At 41.9% G+C, this 22,618-nt stretch overlaps 2 protein-coding genes across 12 annotated transcripts in view; one reads left to right on the forward strand and one right to left on the reverse strand.

Moving 5' to 3' along the window:
- The window catches only part of agla (amylo-alpha-1, 6-glucosidase, 4-alpha-glucanotransferase a), a 97,870-nt gene extending 92,357 nt beyond the window's left edge, over positions 1–5,513 (reverse strand). The window contains exons 1-2 of one of the 2 annotated variants that reach the window (XM_060830569.1): positions 5,398–5,513; positions 4,784–4,899 (exon numbers count right to left, since the gene is read on the reverse strand). In XM_060830569.1, the coding sequence (XP_060686552.1) occupies positions 4,784–4,865 (82 nt within the window). In that variant the 5' untranslated portion in view covers positions 4,866–4,899; positions 5,398–5,513. Of the gene's footprint in view, positions 1–4,783; positions 4,900–4,985; positions 5,010–5,397 lie in introns of those variants that run through there. The other variant, XM_060830570.1, reaches the window with a different exon arrangement.
- Positions 5,514–14,541: 9,028 nt separating this feature from the next.
- The window catches only part of LOC132818820 (ferric-chelate reductase 1-like), a 58,303-nt gene continuing 50,226 nt past the window's right edge, over positions 14,542–22,618 (forward strand). For 2 of the 10 annotated variants that reach the window (XM_060829920.1, XM_060829924.1), the window contains exons 1-2: positions 14,592–14,738; positions 19,946–20,074. In XM_060829920.1, the coding sequence (XP_060685903.1) occupies positions 20,055–20,074 (20 nt within the window). In that variant the 5' untranslated portion in view covers positions 14,592–14,738; positions 19,946–20,054. The other 8 variants (XM_060829925.1, XM_060829926.1, XM_060829927.1 and 5 more) reach the window with 6 other exon arrangements.

Below are 22,618 nucleotides of genomic sequence, written 5' to 3' on the forward strand. Positions count from 1 at the left end.
TTTAGCAGAGTGATTGGAGTGCTTCAGTGCGTGAGTTGTGAGACACTGACATTGAGTCGGAAGGGGACACATATTCAAAAGCTTGAGATGAAAACCTGGAGATTTGATACTTTGCATGGGTGATAAGTTGAGCAAGGATTTTGGATGCAGGATCATGATGGCCCTTTTGAAGTGGAAGGGGACAATATCTGAACAAAGGTGTAACCTACAATGTCAGTTCACACTGCCACCAGGAAGGGGGGAGTTAAAGGAACAAGAAGCAGGTCACAAGGATAAGTTAAACATTAAAAAAAAGGCTTGGAGGAAGAAGGTGAGAAAGAAGAGATGTGCCTGTGGACAGTTGTAGATATTTTGTAATTGAGCTGTTCAGGCATGTTACAACACATCTCTGGAGCAGTTGAGAATTAAACCCAGGCCTTCTGGCTCAGAAGTAAGGAAATTGTCACAAGTGCTCCAATCTAGACTTCTCTATTCTTCTGTTGTTTTCCTTAATGAAGAACTATCACTGTCATGCTGGATTGTTAAATAGTGAACGTGTAATTTACTTGAAAATCTCAAACAGATTTACTTAACAAGCATACTAACAATTTGCCCTTTAGCTGCAAGTTATCTATGCCTCCTTAATTTAGCATGCTGCTACTTGGTTTCTTCACAAGTGGTCATGTGATGTCATCCTGGTCCTTGGCTCATGAGCACCCTTAACTCTTCAATCAGAAACGTGACAAGGATCAGAATGGTGAAGTTTCAGCTTGGTGGGCATGAGGGAGAAAGGGGCTGCAGTTAAATAGATAGGTGTATCATTTCTGTTCCACATCCAGTCAACGTACCAGCCTCAGAATTAACAAGATACACTTCAGCAGAAAGTCCCATTAAATCTGGATTAAATTTAGCTGTAGCAGATTTTTGAATGCTAGTCTCTGAAGAGTCATGCTATTCGAACATTTGCACACTATCAAGATTCAGGAAAACAAGAATCGAATGTCTCATAACAGTAAAGTCAGACGCCTGGCTGACAGGCAGTACTATTGTCAGTGTTCAAAGTATTTCCCTGTATTACCTACAGTCACCAGCAAAGACACTGGCAAATTGAATGTTGGCATTGAGTGTTAGAAACATGGCAAAGCCTGTACAACTTAGTGGCCAAGCTTAGAAGCACTAAGTGGCAAAAATCTTCAATATCAGAATAACAAAACTACCTATAATGTGTCAATAATTTAAGGTCATGTAATCAATAAGAGCACAAAAATAATTTGTGCTTCAAAAAAATCAGATGAAATGATTTGAATGTGAAAATAGGAGGTATGGTTGGTAAGTTTGCAGACCGCACCAAAATTGGATGTGTAGTGGACAGCAAGAAGGTTACCTCAGTTTACACTGGGACCTTGATCAAATGGGTTGGTGGCCAAGGAATGGCAGTTGGGAGTTTAGATAAATGTGAGGTGCTGCATTTTGGAAAAGCAAATTACAGTGGGACTTATACACTTAATATTAAGGTCCTGGTGAGTGTTGCGGATCAAAGAGACCTTGGAGTGCAGGTTCATAATTCCTTGAAAGTAGAGTCATATGTAGACAAGACAGTGAAGAAGGCATTTGGAGTACTGGCCTTTATCGGTCTGTGCACTGAGTGTATGAGTTAGGAAATTATGTTGCGGCTGTACAGGACATTGGTTAAACCACTTTTGGAATAATGCATTCAATTCTGGTGTCCTTGCAAAGGAAGGATGTTGTGAAACTTGAAAGAGTTCAAAAAAGATTCACAAGAATGGTGCCAGGGTTGGAAGGTTGGAGTTATAGGGAGAGGCTGAATACACTGGGGTTATTTTCCCTAGGAGGCTGAGGGGCGATATTATAGAGGTTTATAAAATCATGAGAGGCATGGATAGGGTGAATAGCCAATGTCCTTTCCCCAGGGTAGTGGATTCCAAAACCAGAGAACATAGTTTTAAGGTTCACAGAAAATAGTACAATGCTGGTCTGGGGCAGCAAAAGAACTTCTCCGTGACTGCTTGAAATCCGTGGACTGGAACATATTCGAGAATTCAATAGACAGCCTAGGCAAGTATGCCACTGTGTCAAGAACTTCATTAGCAAGTGCGTACAGGACTGCATGCCTAACAAGTCAATCCATGCATTCCACAACCGGAAACCTTGGATGAACAGGGAATTCCAATGACTAGTGAAGACCAGGTGTGCAGCATTCAAGTCAGACGACCCTGAAAATCCAGAAATCTCCTTCGCAAGACCATCAGGGATGGCAAGAGGCAGTACTGGACCAAGTTAGAGGCCCAAGCTAACCACACGGACACCTGCTGCCTGTGGCAAGGTCTGCATGACATAACTGAACACAAATGAAGGAAAACAAATAGAGGACAATGATTTTAATGCTTGGGTTGAGTAGAATGCCAATGGCATGGTGTCACTTGCCCCGATATCCTTGGACAGGCCTGTTCCCTCAGTCACCATTGCAGACATCAGATCGGTTTTCTTGAGAGTAAACTCGAGGAAAGCGACCGACCCAGACGGAGTACTGGGCTGTGCACACAGACCCTTTGCAGACTAGATGGCAGAAGCATTTGTTGACATCGCTAGCCTCTCCTTGTTTTAATCTGAAGTTCCCACCTGCTTTAAGAAGATTACTATCATCCCAGTACCAAAGAAAACACATGCAATGTGCCTCAACCACTACTACCTGGTGGCTCTGAGAGATAAAAAGGATTGTGGGGTTGGGGGTGGGGGCCAGGTAGCTGGGAAGACGACAGCTGAGGGGTGATGGTGATAGATCAGAGGAGAGGTTGAACAGATAGGCGGGAAGGAAGGAAGTAGTACAGTTCAAGAGGGTGGTGGCAAGCTGGAGGATTGGATCTGGGATGAGGTGAGGGAAGGAGAGATGAGGAAACTGGTAAAATCGACATTGGTGTCGTGTGGTTGGAGGGCCCCAGGTGGAAGATGAGGCATTCTTCCTCCAAAGGTCGGGTGGGTTGCATTTGGCAATGGAGGCAACCCAGGACTTGCATATCCTTGGCAGAGTGGGAGGGGAAATTGAAGTGGTTAGCCACAGGGCAATGGGGTTGTTTGGTGCATGTGTCCTGAAGATGTTCCCTGAAATGTTCCGTATGTTGGCGTCCTGTCTCCCCAATGTAGAGGAGTGAAGAGGAGTCCCCTGGTGAAGGGAGACAACAGCATCTCCTCCACTGCTTGTTGCTGAAGATAGGTTCAAAATACCCCAATTCCACCAAACGAGGACTACAGGAAGAGTTACTAATTACAGGATAGTAAAAGGCAACAGCTTCTACTGACAGCAACTTAAAAAGTAAAGCATTCAATGGCTAGCATTACAGCATGAAGTTCTGTGACAGCAGAACCCCTCAAGGATATCTACCCAACCCCCGACTATACCTCGTGTCTATTTGGCCAAATTTCATGCACCATCTATGTGTTCACTGGTGGTGACACTACCGTTGTCAACCGGATGGCAAACAATGAGTCAGAATACAGGAAGGAGGTAGAGTGCTTGGTGTCATGGTGCAATGATAACAATCTCTCTCTCAATATCAGCAAAACAAAAGAATTTATCACTGACTTCAGGAAGAGAGGAGGAGGACACGTCCCTGTCTACACCAATGGAGCCGAGATGGAGAGGTCGAGAGCGTCAAGTTCCGAGGTGGCGACAATGACCAGCAGTCTGTCCTGAACCACCCACGTGGATATGATGGTCAAGAAGGCACAATAATGCCTCTTCTTCCAGGAGGCTTATGAAATTCAACATGTCCACAAGCAGCCTCATCAGCTCTTACAGAAGCACCATAGAAAGCATTCCATCTGGATGCATAACACTTTGGTACTTCAACAGCTCTGCCCAGGACTGTAAGAACCTACAGAAAGTTGTGTGCACAGCTCAGACCAACACTGTAGCCAAACTCCCATCTATGGACTTCAGCTACACTTCTCATTGCCACGCAAAGGCTGCCAACTTCATCAAAGATTGTCCCACCTGGTAATATTCTCTTCCAACCTCTTCCGTCAGGCAGAAGATACAGAAACCTAAATACACGTACCAAGAGGTTCAAGAACAGCTACTTCCCTATTGTTATGAGACTGCTGAATGGACTTCTCTAATTTCAGATCTAATGTTGACTTTGCTGTTGTGCAGCTGTAACATCGTATGCCTCGCTTTCTAAACACCCTATGATTTGTACGTTTAGTATGTTATGATCTGCTGCTACTGCTCGCAAACAAAACTTTTCACTGTACTCAATTACATATGACAACACATAAATCAAAGAGTGAACCCATGCTTCACTTTGAAAACCACCACTTGTTGCTGCAAGATAGGTTCAAAATACCCCAATTCCACCAAATCAGGACTACAGGAAGAGTTACAACACCTAATTACAGGACAATAAAAGGCAACAGCTTCTACTGACAGCAACTTAAAGATTTCAATGGCTCGCATTAGAGCACACTATTTATCGCATGAAGTTCTGTGACAGCAGTTTTATCACTGGTCATAGATACTGGTTCTAAATTAGACTGAGGCATCGTATCAATTACATCTAAAATTTGCCAAAAGAAAGCAGGCATCTGCTCACACATTTGAACATGCAAGTTTTCGAACATGTCAAAGTTGCAGTATAATCAAAAAGCAAACGCTACTGCAAAACTTGGAAATCTCCTCTCGCATAAATCCATGTCAAAAGCTGCATTTCACCTAGCTCTCTCTCTCTCTTTTGAACTCTTGAGTTTGCCACAGATGTAAAACATTGGCGTTTAAATAAACACTGACCTTGTTTGAGACGGAAAAGCGTCCTTTCAAACCTGTCCCATTCATTTAGGTACAGTATCCGAACTTGTTTTGGTTGTTCCATAGTTCCTTTTCAAAGTCTCTTGCACGATTCTCCCCTGTAGAAAGTAATTGAGGTTTGATCACTTAAAGGTGCAGACGAGTGGGGCAATGCCTCAGATCGGCAATTGCTTCTCTAACTCACTTTAGCTTTATAAATAGCAGAAAGCAAGAGGTAGATGGGCGATAAGAAATCAGCAAGTGACAACAGTGAAGTGAGCAGGAACAATGCCACACCGCAGGCAGCAGCTCCGGACTTAATTTCCTCCCAAAAGGGGTATCCAGACACAAGGAGGTAAGAGAACCGTTAGATAATGACAATGGTGCAGGCCAGAGCTGGAGGGGATTTATTCACAAATGTCTCATCACTGATGCAAGCGCCGTAGGTAACAATGCAGCGAGCACCGTCACTGCAGCCCCTCTCTATAATCTGACCGCCTGTCAGCAGCGGCCTTGCTCCACTCCCTACAACCTGCACAGGATTGTATTGATGTTCCTTTCGATCGCCGCCCAGCTCCGGCTCTCTCTCTGTGCAACCCCCCGCCCAGATCACTCACCTTCCTCTCGCTGCCTCCTCAATGAACACTTCCCCGTCGCTGCGACAAGCGACAGGCCACCGCCCACTTTCAAGGTCGTGAGGCTCGGACAGAGAGCAGCCACAGCCCACTCCCACCTCCCGGCAGCCCGGCCAGATAAGGCCCCGCCCACACAACCAGTGGCTCCGCCCCACGGATTCGAATCACACGCCCACACACCAGGGACTCCGCCCACGGAGCCGAGACCCGGCCTACACACCGGTAACTCACTCCGCGGAGCCGAAACCCCGCCCACACACCAGGGACTCCGCCCACGGACCCGAAACCCCGGACACACACCAGGGACTCCGCCCATGCAGCCCAATCCCGCCTAGACAACCCACGGACCCGAGACCCCGCCCACACACCAGTAACTCACTCCGCGGAACCGAAACACGGACCAATGACTCCGCCCATGGACACGAAACCCCGCCTCGACAGCAATGTCTCCGTCCACGGGCCCGAAACCCCGCCCACACACCGGAGACTCCACCCACGGACACGAAACCCCGCCCACGCACCAGGGATCCCGCTCACAGATCCTACACCCCGCCCACTCACCAGGGACTCCGCTCATTGACCCAAAGCCCCGCCCATTGCCCCGAGTTTCCGTCCACGGACCAGAGACCACGCCCGTACACCCGGGATCCCGCCCACTGACCTGAGACTCCGCCCACTGACCTGAAACTCCGCCCACAAACTTTCAAACCTCCAACAGACCCCTCCCATTGACCCCCCATCACCCTTACACTTCACGTCCTGAAGTTGGAAGTACTCAGGGATGCCCTCACAAGACCTGGTACAATGCTCAACTCATCGACCGCCATTTCCGATGTGCTGCAGCGAGAAACCGTAATGACCTCCTAAGGAGACAGACACGAGCTGCAACCGACAGGGTACCCTTCGTTGTTCAGTACTTCCCCAGAGCTGAAAAACTACACCATGTTCTTTACAGTCTGCAACGCGTTATCAATGAGGATGTGCACCTCGCCAAGACCTTCCATATGGCTCCACTGCTCACCTTTAAACAACCACCAAACCTCAAACAGATCATTGTTCGTAGCAAGCTGCCCAGCTTTCAGGACAACTCCATACACCGTTGTCACGGTCAACGCTACAAGACGTGTCAGAATGTTGACCCAGATACCACCATTACGCATGGGGACATCTCCCACCATGTAGGTGGCAGATACTCGTGCGACTCAGCCAATGTTGACTATCTCATACGCTGCAGGCATGAATGCCCTGAGGCATCATGGTACATTGGTCAGACCAAGCAGAGGCTATGGCAGCACATGAATGGACACCACACAACAATCAACAGACAGGAGTGATTCCCCCCCCCCCCCAGTCGGAGAACACTTCTGCGATCCGGGTATTCGACCTCTGACATTTGGGTGATGGTGCTCCAAGGTTCAGTACCCATGGGGATGACCACAACTGGAACCTTGGGTTCATGTCACACTACAGGTAACCCCATATACACACACGCAGACAAATGCACTCACACACACAGACGCATGCACACAGACACTTCTCCACACACACACTCCTCCAGACACACACACTCTCCTACAGATCCATACACTCACGCAGACCTTCTCTCATATGCTCACACATACACTCCGACACTCACAGACTTTACACTTTACACTCACACTCATACACACACTGTCTCACAGACACTCATGACACCTATCTCCCCCAAACACACGCATATGCACACATACTTATATAAGTTTGTGGGGTGAATTTGTACTTGCAGAATTACATTTTACATTTTACAAAAACTGCCTGAAACCATATAAGATTCTGTAAATCCATTTTTTAGACTAGAATCAGTCTGAACATTGTGGCACAGACAGTCTCACACAGGACATCTCAGATCTTATGGGCATTATCTTGGCCGACATTATACATTTCTTCAGCCAGAGAGTGGTGTGCCTGTGGAATTCATTGCCGTGGAGTGCAGTGGAGGCCGGGATGCTCAATGTCTTCAAGGCAGAGATTGATACATTCTTGATGTCACAAGGAATTAAGGGCTATGGGGAGAAGGTGGGTAAGTGGAGTTGAAATGTCCATCAGCCATGATTGAATGGCGGAGTGGACTCGATGGGCTGAATGGCTTTACTTCCACTCCTACGTCTTATGGTCTTATGACACCAATTGTTAAAGTTCACTTGAGAATGTAACTTTTAAAAAAGTGTTGTGATTTATATGTGAAAGAACTGAAACCAACCTGGTCATTCTAAAAGATGAGAGACAAAACATTCCAGGTCTTTTTCAATATATAATTTCAGTTACATCACACTGTAAACATTTGCTATAAATTCTGTGTCTTATGATCTTATACTCCACGACAATCTAATGAAGGAACAGCACTCCTAAAGCTAGTGCTTCCAAATAAACCTGTTGGACGACAACCTGGTGTTGTGTGATTTTTAACTTTGACCTGCTGTGCTTTTCCAGCACCATAGCCTCGACATTAAAACCACACACCCTAACCAAACCCCACCCACAAGCTCTGAAGCCCCAAGCCCTAACTGAACCCCGCTACACATGCGTTCTAGACCCCTGCCAACAGCTCCTTTTGTCCTTTCCCCCATACCCAGCACAGATCGCCAGACTCCTCACTGCAGCTCTTCCCCTCCAACTATCTGTCTTTACTTGACGTTAACCTTTCACCGCGATGTCCTCTTCACAACAGACAGGAGGCAGTTGGTCTCGTGGTCCTTTAGCGACGTGCAGTGCCTTGTTGCTCAGTTGGTTGTTTTGCTGCTCAGGCTCAGCCTGTGAAGAAAATGCTTGCCCCACATAGAGCTAGTGAAGACCGGTGGACACCATCTTTCTGAGGAGTAAGATGAAAGCTGTATCCCCTTCACCTCTCGCTTTCTGTGTCTCTCTGGAGGGTGAAGGAAGGGGGCCTTGTATCTTACCACAGCAGTACTTTACACATTCCCCACTCAATGGTGTTGCTCTGTCCCATGTACTCATCCATTTCCATTGCTTGCATTTTGACATCTCTGAAGTCATATCTACTGTGATGTCACAGTATAACATCAGGCAAGGATAACTATTAGGTGGTGAAGGTCAAATTGACATGAGATTTTACTCTGCAGCAAATGACACTGTGTAGCATGACATCAAGATTGGAACTTGCAAACAGATTGTTCAGCCCAACTACTCTATTAGTCTTATCCTGCACACAAACACTTAAATCTGAATCGCATGCTCCGAATCTGCCATTTCAGTCACCAGCTTTACCTGCTTCAATGCACATTCCACACCCTGTAAAGATTCTCACCAGTTTCTTCTGTGCCCTATAATTTGTATATTTAATCATACCTTGAACAGTCTACACGCACAAAATTCAACCCAACTGATCCATACCTGTCTTTGTGCTCCACATGAGCCTGTTCCATTCTAATTACTATTTGCACTATACACTTTGTGTCAGTGCATATTATGATTTGCATTGACATTGACAGCCTTTGAATTGCTTCACGGGAAATCCATGGCATGTTTGTCATGAGTTTGGTAGTGCTTACACTTCATATGATACCCTCAGGAATTATGAATGAGTTTCTCCCACATAAAGTGGAAAGAGTCCTTGTAAATATTTTGACTGTCTAGGTTATTGCAAACCTCTCATTCTTATCATTCTTATCATTCAGCCTGTCAGTAGGAATTTTGAAGGTTGTGTAAGAACTCTGACATGAAAGGCAATGTTTCAACAGGAAAATAGTTTGGAGAAAGAGAGTAATGGCTACTTAATTCTTTACACTGGCATCTATCTATCAAGACAGGACTGGAACCTTAATGGCACATAGTGCACACTGCTCCCTATGGTTCTGTGACACATTAGTTATGATATTTAACAGTCATAGCATCTATCTTTCCTCCACTTGTTAGATTAATATTTTCCAAAATTGCATGGCTTTATGGCAGATCTTATTTAATGGCATGGCAGGTTCAAGGACCATAGTGACCTACTCATGTTCCATTTTTTTTATGATCATACCAATGATTTTCCACAATTAAATCAGAAAAAGTAATAGCCAATTTAGCCCCTTGTACACGTTTCACCATTCAATGGGATCAGAGCTAAAATGCACCAACCTGCCTTTGCCTCTCATCCCTTAATGTCTTTGGGCAATAAAGATCTATCGATCTCAAAATAAAATTAACAATTGATCTTGCACCAAATTCTGCTTAAAAAGAGTGAGTTCGAAACTTCTACTATTCTTTTTGTGTAGAAGACAATATCCTAAAGTCCTAGACACCCCAACCAGCAAAAGTAGTTTCTCTCAATTTTCACTATCCTTTCTTTTTAATTCATTCATGGGATGGTCGTGCTACTGGCAAGGCCAACACATGTTGCCTGATGAAGGGCTCTGGCCCGAAACGTCGAATTTCCTGTTCCTTGGATGCTGCCTAACCTGCTGTGCTTTAACCAGCAACACATTTTCAGCTCACTACTACATGTTGCATATCCCTAATTTACCGTTCAGAAGATGGTGATGAACCACCTCCCTAAACTGTTGCAGTTTATGTGGTGGCAGTAGACCACAGTGCTAATTGGATAGAAAATCCAGGTTTTGTTCTAGCAATGGTGAAGGAACAGCAATACTGGTCCAAAGATACACTCATCAAACATCCCTCAAAATCACTTCTCAAAAATATAATATCTAAAATCTTGAGGAAAACGGTTGGCAAAATACTATCTGCAAGTTCCTCTTCAAGTCATATAGCATTCTCTCCTTGACCAGTCTACTACTGACACTGTGTCTTTGTGGTAGAGAGTGAGAGTTCAAGGATAGAATATTGTTGGAATGCTGAACATCCAGGCAAGTGGACTTCAGACCTCTGCCTTCTAGATGGTAGACATACTTGGGAGTCTGTGGATGAATTACTTGGCTGCAGAATTCTCAATTTTTGACCTTCTGACATAGCACTGTTAATCTGGTGAATCATGTTAGGTTTCAATCAAATGTAAGAGACAGAATAGAGATGGTACAAGAGGTGAGTGATGAATATATCATGAACAAAGAACTATCTTATTGCATATTTTTGTTTTGACTCTAATCTAATCTGACTCCGACCAAACATAAGACACTCACAAAATGATAGCTACAAATCATCTGCTACAAGCTCTACACAGATATCAGAGAGATATGCCTCGATTCTTGAAATCTTTGCAGAATGGATGTGTGAGACTTCTAGTTTTGGAGAGAAACTGTAGACAGGAAAAAGAATGTTTAAGGATCTCAGCACAGTTGACGTCTTTGTAGTACCTTTGATTCTTCAAAATTAGTATACCACCTTTTAAATTTTTGAACTACATAAGGAAACCTAGCCAAGAACAGTAAGTGTGCAAAATTTCAAGGAAAAGAGAACCACTTCAAAGTGGGGAGTTATGACTGGGGAGATAAACAGAAAATGTATACAGAAAAGAGATACTGCTATGTTGAAGGAAAATGTGGCAGTATATAAAATGCAAAGACGTAAGTCTAGTGGAGAAGAAGGAACCTTCTCTTCTCTCAAAACCTGCTGTCTGGCTAATGTGCCTGTAGAAGAAAATATCCATTAAGCAACTACAGAAGCCATTATATCTGCTTGTTCTGACTTCAAGTGTTAACCTCTTAGCTTCAGCATTAAGGACCTCAAGCAGCAGGTCCCAATCATTAACCACAGACAGTTCTTGGTACTTTCTTACAAATATTGTTTTACCTTAGCTGTAATTGTTATAATCTTGCTACCTGTAATTTCTTTTCTTTTTATCCTTAAGAAGTCTTCAGAAATAACTTGGAATAAATTAGCATTTAACCTGTCCAAACAAAAGCTTGATTGCTGGCTGTTTTAACTTGGGCCATTATAAATTAAACAGGGTTACTTGAGTTATTAGCAATCTACAGTTCAATATCATGTAATGGACAGACATGGTGATTGTAACAATATTGCCAGTCCATGTAAACAGGAAATGGTTAGATTATTTAATGTTAAAACTATAATTTTCAGGTAGTTGCACAGTATGAATGTTACTTATCTGTCAGAGACAAAAGTGAGGACTGCAAATGCTGGAAATCAGAGTGGTGCTGGTCAGGCTGCATCCGAAGAGTAAGAAAATCGAGGTTTCGAGCAAAAGTCCTTCATCAGGACTCATCAATCCTGATGAAGGGCTTTTACCCGAAATGTTGATTTTCCTACTCCTCAGATGCTGCCTGACTTGCTGTGCTTTTCCAGCACCACTCTAATCTAGACACTTATCTGTCTAACCCTGGTGATTGTCAAGATGGATGAGGATCTTCAATTGCATAGATAAATAAAAGAAGATGTTGGGCCTGTTATTCTTGAAGAAGGGAAAGATGAAATAAGATTTTATAGGTATTCAAAATTTTGAGCAGTCTGGACTGAGAAGAAAGAAACTGTTCCCATTCATGCAAGATCAAAAACTGAAGGATACCAGTTGGCATAATTGGCAGCATCATGAGAAAATAAACACAAAATATTGCAGGTACTGAAAATCCAAAATAAAAACAGGAAAAAATTAGAGAAACTCAGCTGGTCTGGCAGCATTTCTCAGTCATTGAAGAAGAAACTCTGCACTGCTATGGGGCATGAGGAATACATCTTATAGGGAACCAACACACACGATGGGTGAAAGGCCTCCCTTTGTGTTATAACCACTCTCTGACATGCGGCCACTGACTGCTTCAATATCTGAAGGGTTGTGAATGGTATTGAGTACTTTGCAATCGTCAACGAACATTCCAACTTCTGTCCTTATGATGGAGGAAACATGATTTATGAATCAACTGTGTGGGCGGCACGGTGGCACAGTGGTTAGCACTGCTGTCTCACAGCGCCAGAGACCCGGGTTCAATTCCCGCCTCAGGCGACTGACTGTGTGGAGTTTGCACGTTCTCACCGTGTCTGCGTGGGTTTCCTCTGGGTGCTCCGGTTTCCTCCCACAAGGCTGGAAACAAACCTGGGTCCCTGGTGCTACAAGGCAGTAGTGCTAACCACTGAGCCACCACATGCCTTCTGGAAATCTAAGTATAGCATATTCACCAGCCTCATCCTCAGAACATGTTACTTTGTAAAGAACTCCAATGAGTTGGTTAAACATGATTTTCCTTTCAAAAAACCATGTTGACTCTGTGTGATTTGATTAAACTTCTCTAAATGACCTACTATAGCATCAGTAGCTGCTAACATCCTCCCTATGACAAATGTTACCTGATTTTTGTCTCTTATTTTGAATGAAGGAATTACATTCACTATTTTCCAATGTAACAATCTTCCCTGAATTAAGGGAATTGTGGAAAATCAAAGTAATAAACTAACTAACTCAGTTTCAGCTCCTTGGATGAAATCCCGAAGGACCTTAGTCCTGTGACGCCCGCAGTTCCAATAATTTTGTACCACTTCCCAGGTGATTGTAATTTTCTTGTAATTTAACCATTCCTTCCAATTCTTGATTTGCAATTATTTCTGGGATATTAAATCCTTTCCATTATTAATTTCCCAGATTCATTTCCTATAGGATCAATTCATTATCCTTTTTTGAACTATCGAAAGAAACTTTCTTTTTATCTTTCTGGCTAGCTGTCTCTCATATTGTACCCTTTCCCACTTTTTTCACTGGCTTTTATATACTATCCAATTTTCTGACTAGCCACTCATTTCTGCGCAGTTATATGCTTTATTAAAACAATTATAACATCTTTAACTTTTTTTTTAGTTAATCATAAATGGTAGGTTCCCTTGGAACTTTTCTTTCTTGTTGAAAATGACCTATTCTGCAGGTTTCTGAAACATCCAATCAAATGCTTAGGCCCAAGTTCCTCCCTCAATCTAAATATAAAATTCAATCATATTACTGTTGTAGCATATTTTGCAGATTCAGTGTGGGATCATTTACGAATCCTATCTGGTGGAGGCTGGTGCAATTGCATCATTTAAGAGGCATTTGGATGGGTATATAAATAGGAAGGGTTTGGAGGGATATGGGCCAGGTGCTGTCAGGTGGGACTTGATTGGATTGGGATATCTGGTCGCCATGAACAGGTTTGACTGAAGGGTCGGTTTTCATGCTGTACATCTCTATGACTCTATCTCATTGTACAATATGAGATCTAGTGTAGCCTGCAGTCTAGTCCTAGAACATACGATTCCAACAAAATAAACTGGACACATTCTACAAAGCCTTTTATGTCAGAAGTGTGTTCTCATGTCATAGGTTTGACTCTTTAAATAAGACCTTAAGATGTGGAAGCAGAAGTTGGCCATTCAACCCATTGAGCCTGCCTTGCCATTCAATGAGATTATGGCTGCTCTGATAACTCTCATTTCTACTTTCCTGCCTTTGCCCTTGATATGCCTACTGATTTAAAATCTGTCTATCTCTGCCTTGAATATACTTGACAAACTGCTTCTACAGCACTCTGTGACGAATAATTCTACAGATTAACTAGCCTCAGAAAATATTCCTCCTTATCTCTGTTATAACTGGTTAAACCCTCACTCTGAGATTGTGCCTTTTGGTTCTAGACTCACAAAAAGGGAAACAACCTTTCTTCATCTAACCTATCAAATCCCATAAGAATCTTTGATGTTTCAATAAGGTCACCTCTCATCCTTCTTAAAAGCAATTGAGTACAGACATAGCGTTTCCTCCTAAAACAGCACCCCATTTACCCTCCCTATTTCCTTTTAAACTTGGGTGCAAGCTTTTTATGATTTATGTACCAGACTTCCAAATCCTTTGTCTTTCACCATTCAAATAATATTTAACTCTATTTCTCTTGTCAAGTGCATAACTTCACATTTTCCCACACCGTATTCCACCTGCCAAGATTTTCTTTCCAAAAGAGGATTGGATATCTAGCAATTGGTAACTTTAGGACTGTTACTTAGAAGCTCTTTTTGATACACATTTTGATACAATAATGGGAAAATAGAAGTCTGGGTGAATATGTGGGGACCCAGTGGTCTTTCTCCTCTATAGTTTCTTTGTTGTTTTGCGAGGCTGACTCAGGAAGGTAAATTATACTTGCCGAGGTCGAATGGATCTGTTCTAGTGCCAGAGCCTCGCCTCAATAGTGAAACCTGATGCGAGGTTTCTCCAAGGTGACGGTACGGCAGTTCCAAGTCCACAGGGAAGCGTGAGTAGAATAAACTCTTTATGTTTTAAGCAGCAATACGTACACACATCACAGTTAACAAGTCTGATCTACTCCTCTATGTGATCCTTGATCCAATCGGTTGTGAAGTGGGTGAAAATAGACTACGTCGGCAGAGCTAATGGAGGTAATTTTGAGGTAATGAAAATTTTCACATGCAAAAATAAAACAAATTAAAGCAATCATGTGATCATTTTCATGAAAAGGCAATTGTTCTGTCAGAATTTGGCGTACAATAATGCTGAGAACGATGTAAAATAGAATATAGATTTCTTATTTTTCATAAAAGTTACTCGTTGGCAGGCGCTGAATGATTGATGAAACATGCAGTAGGCTCCTGTATTAATAAATTCTGGATGAGTGGTGCTGGAAGAGCACAGCAGTTCACGCAGCGTCCGAGAACCAGCAAAATCAATGTTTCGGGCAAAAGCCCTTCATCATGAAGGGCTTTTGCCCGAAACGTTGATTTTGCTGCTCCTCGGATGCTGCCTGAACTGCTGTGCTCTTCCAGCACCACTAATCCAGAATCCTGTATTAATAAACCATAGTCCTCATTTAGTCTCACAAAGGAAGAGTAAGAGTGACCGTGAAAATACTCCTGTAAAAGTTTATAAATAGTTGTAATCATTTAATTGTAAACATAGAATTCCATCAAACAATTCGCTGCTTATTTCTAGTTTGTTTTCTGAGAAATGTTAGCTTTGCTGTGTGAGAATACTTAGCAGTACTCTGAGGTGGCTTCTGCACTGACACGAAAGCTATTTTGCAAACAGCCCAAAACCGGACAGACGACTTTTGTAAAGAATCTTAATTTGAGTATGTTTTGAACGTGCAATGTTTAATCAACGTTCGTGATTGATTCAAAAATTGTAATCTCAGGATTCAGAAGTAATTATTTAATCTTCAATTTGCAGTTTGTAACACTATTTGTCACTGCCAAACTTTGTCACTGCCAGCCTTATTCACTATAGTTTTAAAATTCTGTTGCATAAAATGAGATATAAATGGCGAAAAGTGTGCAAAATTACTGCTAATTAAATAGAGAAATAAAGCCATTCAAACTAGACTATATAATTGATAAATGTAGTCTGTGATATTGTATCAAAATTGTAATTGCAATTCCTTCAAGAACGTAATGTCATATCCTTTTGATGAATTGTCAAATAATTTTAAGCCCTCTTTGAGAGACGCCCAAACAATGTATTCCTGTTCATTACAGGGAAGGTGTCATTATGTTGACTGCAGATATGATATTTTTGAGAACAGTAGACCATAGCTCATTAATCCAATTCAATGCCCCATCCATGATAGATAAGACTATCCCTATGGTGACAGTAATGTCATATCCACAGAAGAAACCAATACTACCTCATTGCTGAAATAAAACAAAGAACTGCAGGTACTGAAGATCTGAAACAAAGAGAACAAAGAGCAAAGAAAATTATAGTACAGGAACAGACCCTTCAGGCCTCCAAGTCTGTGCCAATCCAGATCCTCTATCTAAAACTGTTGCATATTTATAAGGATCTGTATCCCTTTGCTCCCTGCCCATTCATGTATCTGTCTTGATACATCTTAAATGATGCTATCATTTCTGCCCCTACCACCTCCGCTGTCAACGCATTCCAGGCACCCACCACCCTCTGTGTGAGGAACTTTCCACGTATATCTCCCCTAAACTTTTCCCCTCTCACTTTGAACTCGTGACCCCTAGTAATTGAGTCCTCCACTTTGCAAAGACGTTTCTTGCTATTCACCCTGTCTACATATCTCATGATTTTGTAAGCCTCAACCTGGTCCCCCTCAATCTTCATCTTTCCAATGAAAATAATCCTGATCTACTCAACCTCTTCTCATAGATAGCACCATCCCTACCAGGCAACATCCTGGTGAACCCCTTCTGCATCCACTCCAAATCATCCAAATCCTTTTGGTAATGTGGTAACCAGAACTGCACGCAATATTGCAAATGTGGCTGAACCGCAATCTTAAACAACTGTAACATGACCTGCCAACTCTTGTACTCAATACCCCGTTTGATGAAGGAAGCATGTCGTGTGTCTTCTTGACTACTCTACTGACCTGCATTGCCACCTTCAGAAACAATGGATCTGAACACCCAGATCTCACTGTACATCAAATTTCCCCAGGACGTTTCCATTTACTATATAGTTCACTCTTGAATTGGATCTTTCAAAATGCATCACCTCACATTTGTCAGGATTGACTCCATCCGCTATTTCTCTGCCCAACTCTCCAATCTATCTATATTCTGCTGAATTCTCTGACAGTCCCCTTCACTTCACCAATCATAATGTCATCTGCAAACTTGCTAATGAGGTAACCTACACCTTCCTCCAAATCAATTATGTATATCACAAACAACAGTGGTCCTAGCACGGATCCCCATGGAACACCACTGGTCACAGGTCTCCATTTTGAGAAGCTCCCTTCCACTACTATTCTCTGTCTCCTGTTGCCCAACTAGTTCTCTATCCTTCTAGCTCAAACACCCTGAACCCCATGCGACTTCACCTTCTTCATCAGCCTACCATGGGGAACCTTATCAAACGCCTTATGAAGCATTATTACGAAACCTTCCCTCATCAATCAACTTTGTCACTTCTTCAAATAATTCAATTAGGTTTATAAGACATGACCTTCCCTGCACAAAACCATGCTGCCTATCACTGATCAGCCCATTTTCTTCCAAATGGGTACATTTCCTATCCCTCAGTATCTTCTCCAGCAGCTTCCCTACCACTGACATCAGGCTCACAGGCCTGTAATTACCTGGATTACCCCTGCTACCCTTCTTAAAGAAGGGGACAACATAAGCAATTCTTCAGTCCTCTGGGACCTTGTTGGAGAAATTCAGTAGGTCTGGAAGCAGCTGTGGAGAGAAAATAGGTTCAAGGTTTCCAGTCCAATGATCCTTCTTCCACATTGTTGCTGGGGTATTCTATTATAATTTCTGTGCATTCATGTTGACTGCATTCTATTACATGAAACCAGTCTTAAGCTCAGCTAAAAAGAGGCATATGGTCAAAATTTCCTCGTTTCATATATTTTTTCATCAGAACCAAATCACAACAAAATCAAATTCTGAAAGGAACAACATTTTATATAGCATGAGTAAAGTCATAGAATCATACAGCATGGAAACAGACTCTTTGGTTCAATTAGTTCATATCAACCATGTTCCCAACTAAACTAGCCCCAACTGCCTGTATCGATCCATATCCCCCCAAACCTTTCCTATTAATACATTTATCCAAATGTATTTTAAATGAATTTTACTTGCATCTACTACTTCTTCTGGAAGTTCAGTCCACACATGAGCCACTCTCTGTGCAAAAAAAGTCACTCTTCATGTCCATTCTAAAACTTTCTCCTCTCACCTTAAAAACGTCTCCTAGTTTTGAACTCACCCACCCTAAGGAAAATACCTTTGCTATTCACCGTATCTCTGCCCCTCATGATTTTTTATGCCTCTGGATGTAGATTTGCTCGCTGAGTTGCAAGGTTCATTTTCAGCCATTTCATCACCATACTAGGTAACACCTTCAGTGAGCCTCTGGATGAAGCACTGCTGATGTTTCCTGCTTTCTATTTTTATGTTTGGGTTTCTTTGGGTTAGTGATGTCATTTTCCATGGTGATGTCATTTCCTGCTCTTTTTCTCATGGGGTGATAAATGGGATCCAAGTCAATATGTTTGTTGATAGAGTTCCGGTTGGAATGCCATGCTTCTAGGAATTATCGTGCGTGTCTCTGTTTGGCTTGTCCTAGGATGGATGTGTTGTCCCAGTTGATGTGATGTCCTTCCTTATCCGTATGTAAGGATACTAATGAGGGAGGGTCATATTATTTTGTGGCTAGTTGATGTTCATGTATCCTGGTGGCTAGTTTTCTGCCTGTTTGTCTAATGCAATGTTTGTTACAGTTCTTACTCAATATTTTGTAAATTTCCTTAGTTTTGCTCGTTGTCTGTATAGGGTCTTTCAAGTTCATTAGCTGCTGTTTTAGTGTGTTGGTGGGTTTGTGAGCTACCATGATGCCAAGGGATCTGAGTTGTCTGGCAGTCATTTCCGAGAATCATGTACCTGAATCCCTGGATCTTTCTTTTCTAGAACACACCTGGGTCCTACACTTAGTTGTGTAAGTCCTGCCCGTGTTTAGTTTTATCAAAATGCAATACTCATATTTATCCAAATTGAACTCCATCTGCCAATCCTTAGCCTTTGACCCAATTGATCAAGATCTCTTTGTAGTCTTGGATAACCTTGTTCTGTATATTATACCACCAAATTTGGTGTCACCTGCAAACTTACTAACCACGCCTCCTGTATTTTCATCGAAATCATTTATATAATTGACAAACAATCTATACTGGATGCAGTATAATCACAGGCCTCCAGTATGAAAAATAACCCACCAAGCAAATTTTGTACCCAGTTGGCAAGCTCACCCTGAATCCCATGTGGTCTAACTTCATGAATTAGTCTACCATGCAGAATCTTTTCAAAGGCTTTACTAAAGTCCATGTAAACAACATCTATTGTTCTGGATTCAGGATTCTTTCTGGTTACCTCCTCAAAAATCTCAATCAAAATTGGTTTCCTCACACAAAAACCATACTGACTATCTATAATCAGTGTTTGCCTCTCCAAATGTATTTAACCCCTATCTTTCTGAATCACTTCCAACAACTTACCCACCTCCGATATCAGGCTCACAGGCTTATGGTTCCCAGGCTTCTCCTTCCAGCTTTTCTTAGATAGAGGCACAACATTAGACACTCTTTGGTTGGCCGGCACTTCAATTGTGTTTATAGATGATGCAAATATTTCTGCTCCGCAATTTCTTTCCTAACTTCCCAAAACAACTCGGAGTACTCTTCATCATGTCCCTGAGATTTATCTACCTCTATGTTTTTGAAGATCTCCAGCACTTCCTCTTTTGTAATGTGAGTTGTTTTTGAAACATCAGTATTTATTCTCCGAGTTCTCTGGCCTCCATTTCTTTTCCACAGTAAAGACCGATGTGAAATATTCATTTAATATCTCTCCCATCACTTGAGGTGAAATACATGGACAATGTCGCTCATATTTAAGGGGCCCCTTTCTCTATCTACTTGCTCTTTTGCTCTTAAAGTGCTTGTAGAACTGCTGGATTATCACAGTATCAGTGAAACTCATATATCAGATTATTTATATGTGTGGTCGGCGGAACATCTTTTTGGCTTGGATGCAGCACCCTGTTGATGGAGAATAATATTCATATGTTTGCTGCAAAGTAGAAGCATGAGATGACTTGTTTCACCTGCTCTTCTATCTTTTGAAGTTTCTACCCGTTTGAGGCTAATCTGAACTCGACTGGACACTTTTCAGGAATTTAGTTCGTCAGAGAAACTGTTACAGAGTTGTGGCATCTGCTGCAGAGTACCTCACACATGGAAAACTGGTATACCCAGTGAGTCAGCATTGCTCTCAATGTTTTTTTTTGTGTGTTTGACTGCTTCCAGAGCACCATAAGTAATAGAAATCAAGTTGAAATCACCAGTCAAGTACTTCACGAGCCTTTATTTGGTTAGGCTAATTCACTCAGTACTTCTTCCACTGAACAGGAAATATGGGTCAGGCAAGACTGTCTAATCTTATCAAATCATGGATTCCATAAACTTGACGTTCCCTCAACTTGATTTCTATTGCTTGTGGTGCTCTGGGTGTGTTAAGAGTTATGGAGAAAATGCAGGAAAGTGGAGTTGAGCATTACTAGGTCAGCCATGATCTCACTGATTGGCAGAACAGACTTAATGGACTGTATAGCCTATTTCTGCTCCCACGTTTTAACAGCGTACCTTATTATCTTATTGTCTTAAGACATTCAGGACCCCTACTGCTAAGTTAGAACTTAGAATTTTAAAATCATTACCTGAGTTGTCTTTTGCATCTGGCACTCAGACAAGGAAAATCATGGAAATTTTCGAAGTATTTCTTTCATTTAATTTTCTTTATAATATCCCAGCCCAAACAGGGAGCCATACCCTTTACTGCTGCATTGTGCTTTCAGTGGATCTGATCCCTAAACAATTTTTTTTGTCCATATGTCACTAGTTCATTGAAGCAATGGCATGGATGAGAAATTTAAGCTACCGTGTTAATTTAGCTAAGGATCATTACAATCTTATCTTTGTCGTAAATAAACCAATCATGCACAATAATTGATGAAACATAAAATGGGTTAATTACTTAAAAGTAGGACTATGTACAGATAGAATCAACTGGGAGGCTGGGCATAGTTCATCTGATCATGACTCTTACTGCTTGTAGTTAGAATACAAGTCATAGATCTAATGTATTGCATCCTTTGTAGTAGTGATGATTGACGGTAGATTTATAACATTAAGTACACGTTCATCACATCACAACAATAATGAGGCCAAAAGGCAGGAAATGCTGGAAATGTCCTGTGGGCCAGGCATCATCTGTGGAAAGAGAAAAAAATTCACAGCTCATGTCAATGGCCTTTCATCAGCATTGAAATAAGTTAGTTATGTAACAGATTTCATTCAAGTATCGAATTAGGACAGTACAGGCCCTTTGGCCCTTGATGTTGGTGCCAGCCTTTTATCCTGCCCTAAGATCAGACTAACTTACATACTCTTCAATATATTATTTTCCATGTGCCTCTCCAAGAGTCGCTTAAGTGCATCTGATTCTACTACTACTGCTGGCAGTGCATTCCACACACCCACCACTCCCTGTGTAAAGAACCTACCTCTGACATCTCCTCTAAACCTTCCTCCAATTACTTTAACATTATGCCCCCTCATCATAGCCATTTCCGTCCCAGGAAAATGTCTCTGGCTATCCACCCCATCTGTGCCTCTCAACATCTTGTACTCCTCTATCAAGTCACCTCTTATCCTTCTTCGCTCCAGTGAGAAATGCCCTAGCTCCCTCAACCTTTCCTCATAAGACATGCCCTCCAGTCCAGGCAACATCCCGGTAAATCTCCTCTGTGCCCCCTCTAAAGCTTCCACATCCTTCTATAATGAGGCGACCAAAACTGAACACAGAAGTGGGGATAGGACAAGAGGAAAGGCATCTGGTAGGATGAGGGATCTTCCACCTGTCCACTTTGAAATTTAAATTATAGCAATGTGAAAGTAGCAGTACAAGTGTAATGTAAATAAATAACTGGCATGAAAATCCAAAGTACTTCACAGTCAATGAAGTACTTTGAAGTGCAGTTACTGCTGCAATGAAAGAATAGTTCATAATCTATAATAAATGGTTGATGAATAAATGATAACTAAGACGACAACCCTGCAATTATTCATTAATTACTATGGCATCTTTTAGAAGCACTCAACTTGTATGACTTTAACTTAATATTTCATTAAAATATATGACTATGACAGTGGTGTGCTGACCTTTTCAGTACTGCATTGAAATATCAGCTTTGCTTATCTGATCAAGGATCTGAAATGTGAATTAAATCTGTGACCTGTCGATTTAGAGGTATGACTGCTTCCACCGAACCTGAAGACGGCTATCATTGACTAAAATTAAAATAAAATATTGCAGCAGTTGAAAATCTGAATTAAAAATAGAAAAAGTGCAAAAACACAGTAGCTCTATCAGCAGCTGTGGGGGAAGAACTAGAGTTCTTGTTTAAAGTCCATCATATCTCTTCTTTGGAACAGCATAATAATTAATAATACTGAGTTTATAACGATCAGCTATTGTCAGTCTCCAATTTATATGTGCTACTGCATTAACTGGATAAATTATTTTTAAGAGTTCTTAATGAGAAAGATAAGAGCATTATGTTATTTACAAGCAAACACCGAGCAGACTATGTCTTCTTTTGGAAATTATACTAGGGATTCCAAATGGACAGACAACATATCCAATTAATTAATAGTAATTAATACTAGATAAAAGTGTCAAAAATGTCTTTAGACAGAGATGAGGAGCATTTTTTCTTCGAAGTATTTTACAGCACGGA

Source organism: Hemiscyllium ocellatum, chromosome 9 (assembly GCF_020745735.1).
Source record: "Hemiscyllium ocellatum isolate sHemOce1 chromosome 9, sHemOce1.pat.X.cur, whole genome shotgun sequence".
In the NCBI taxonomy this organism is placed as follows: domain Eukaryota; kingdom Metazoa; phylum Chordata; class Chondrichthyes; order Orectolobiformes; family Hemiscylliidae; genus Hemiscyllium; species Hemiscyllium ocellatum.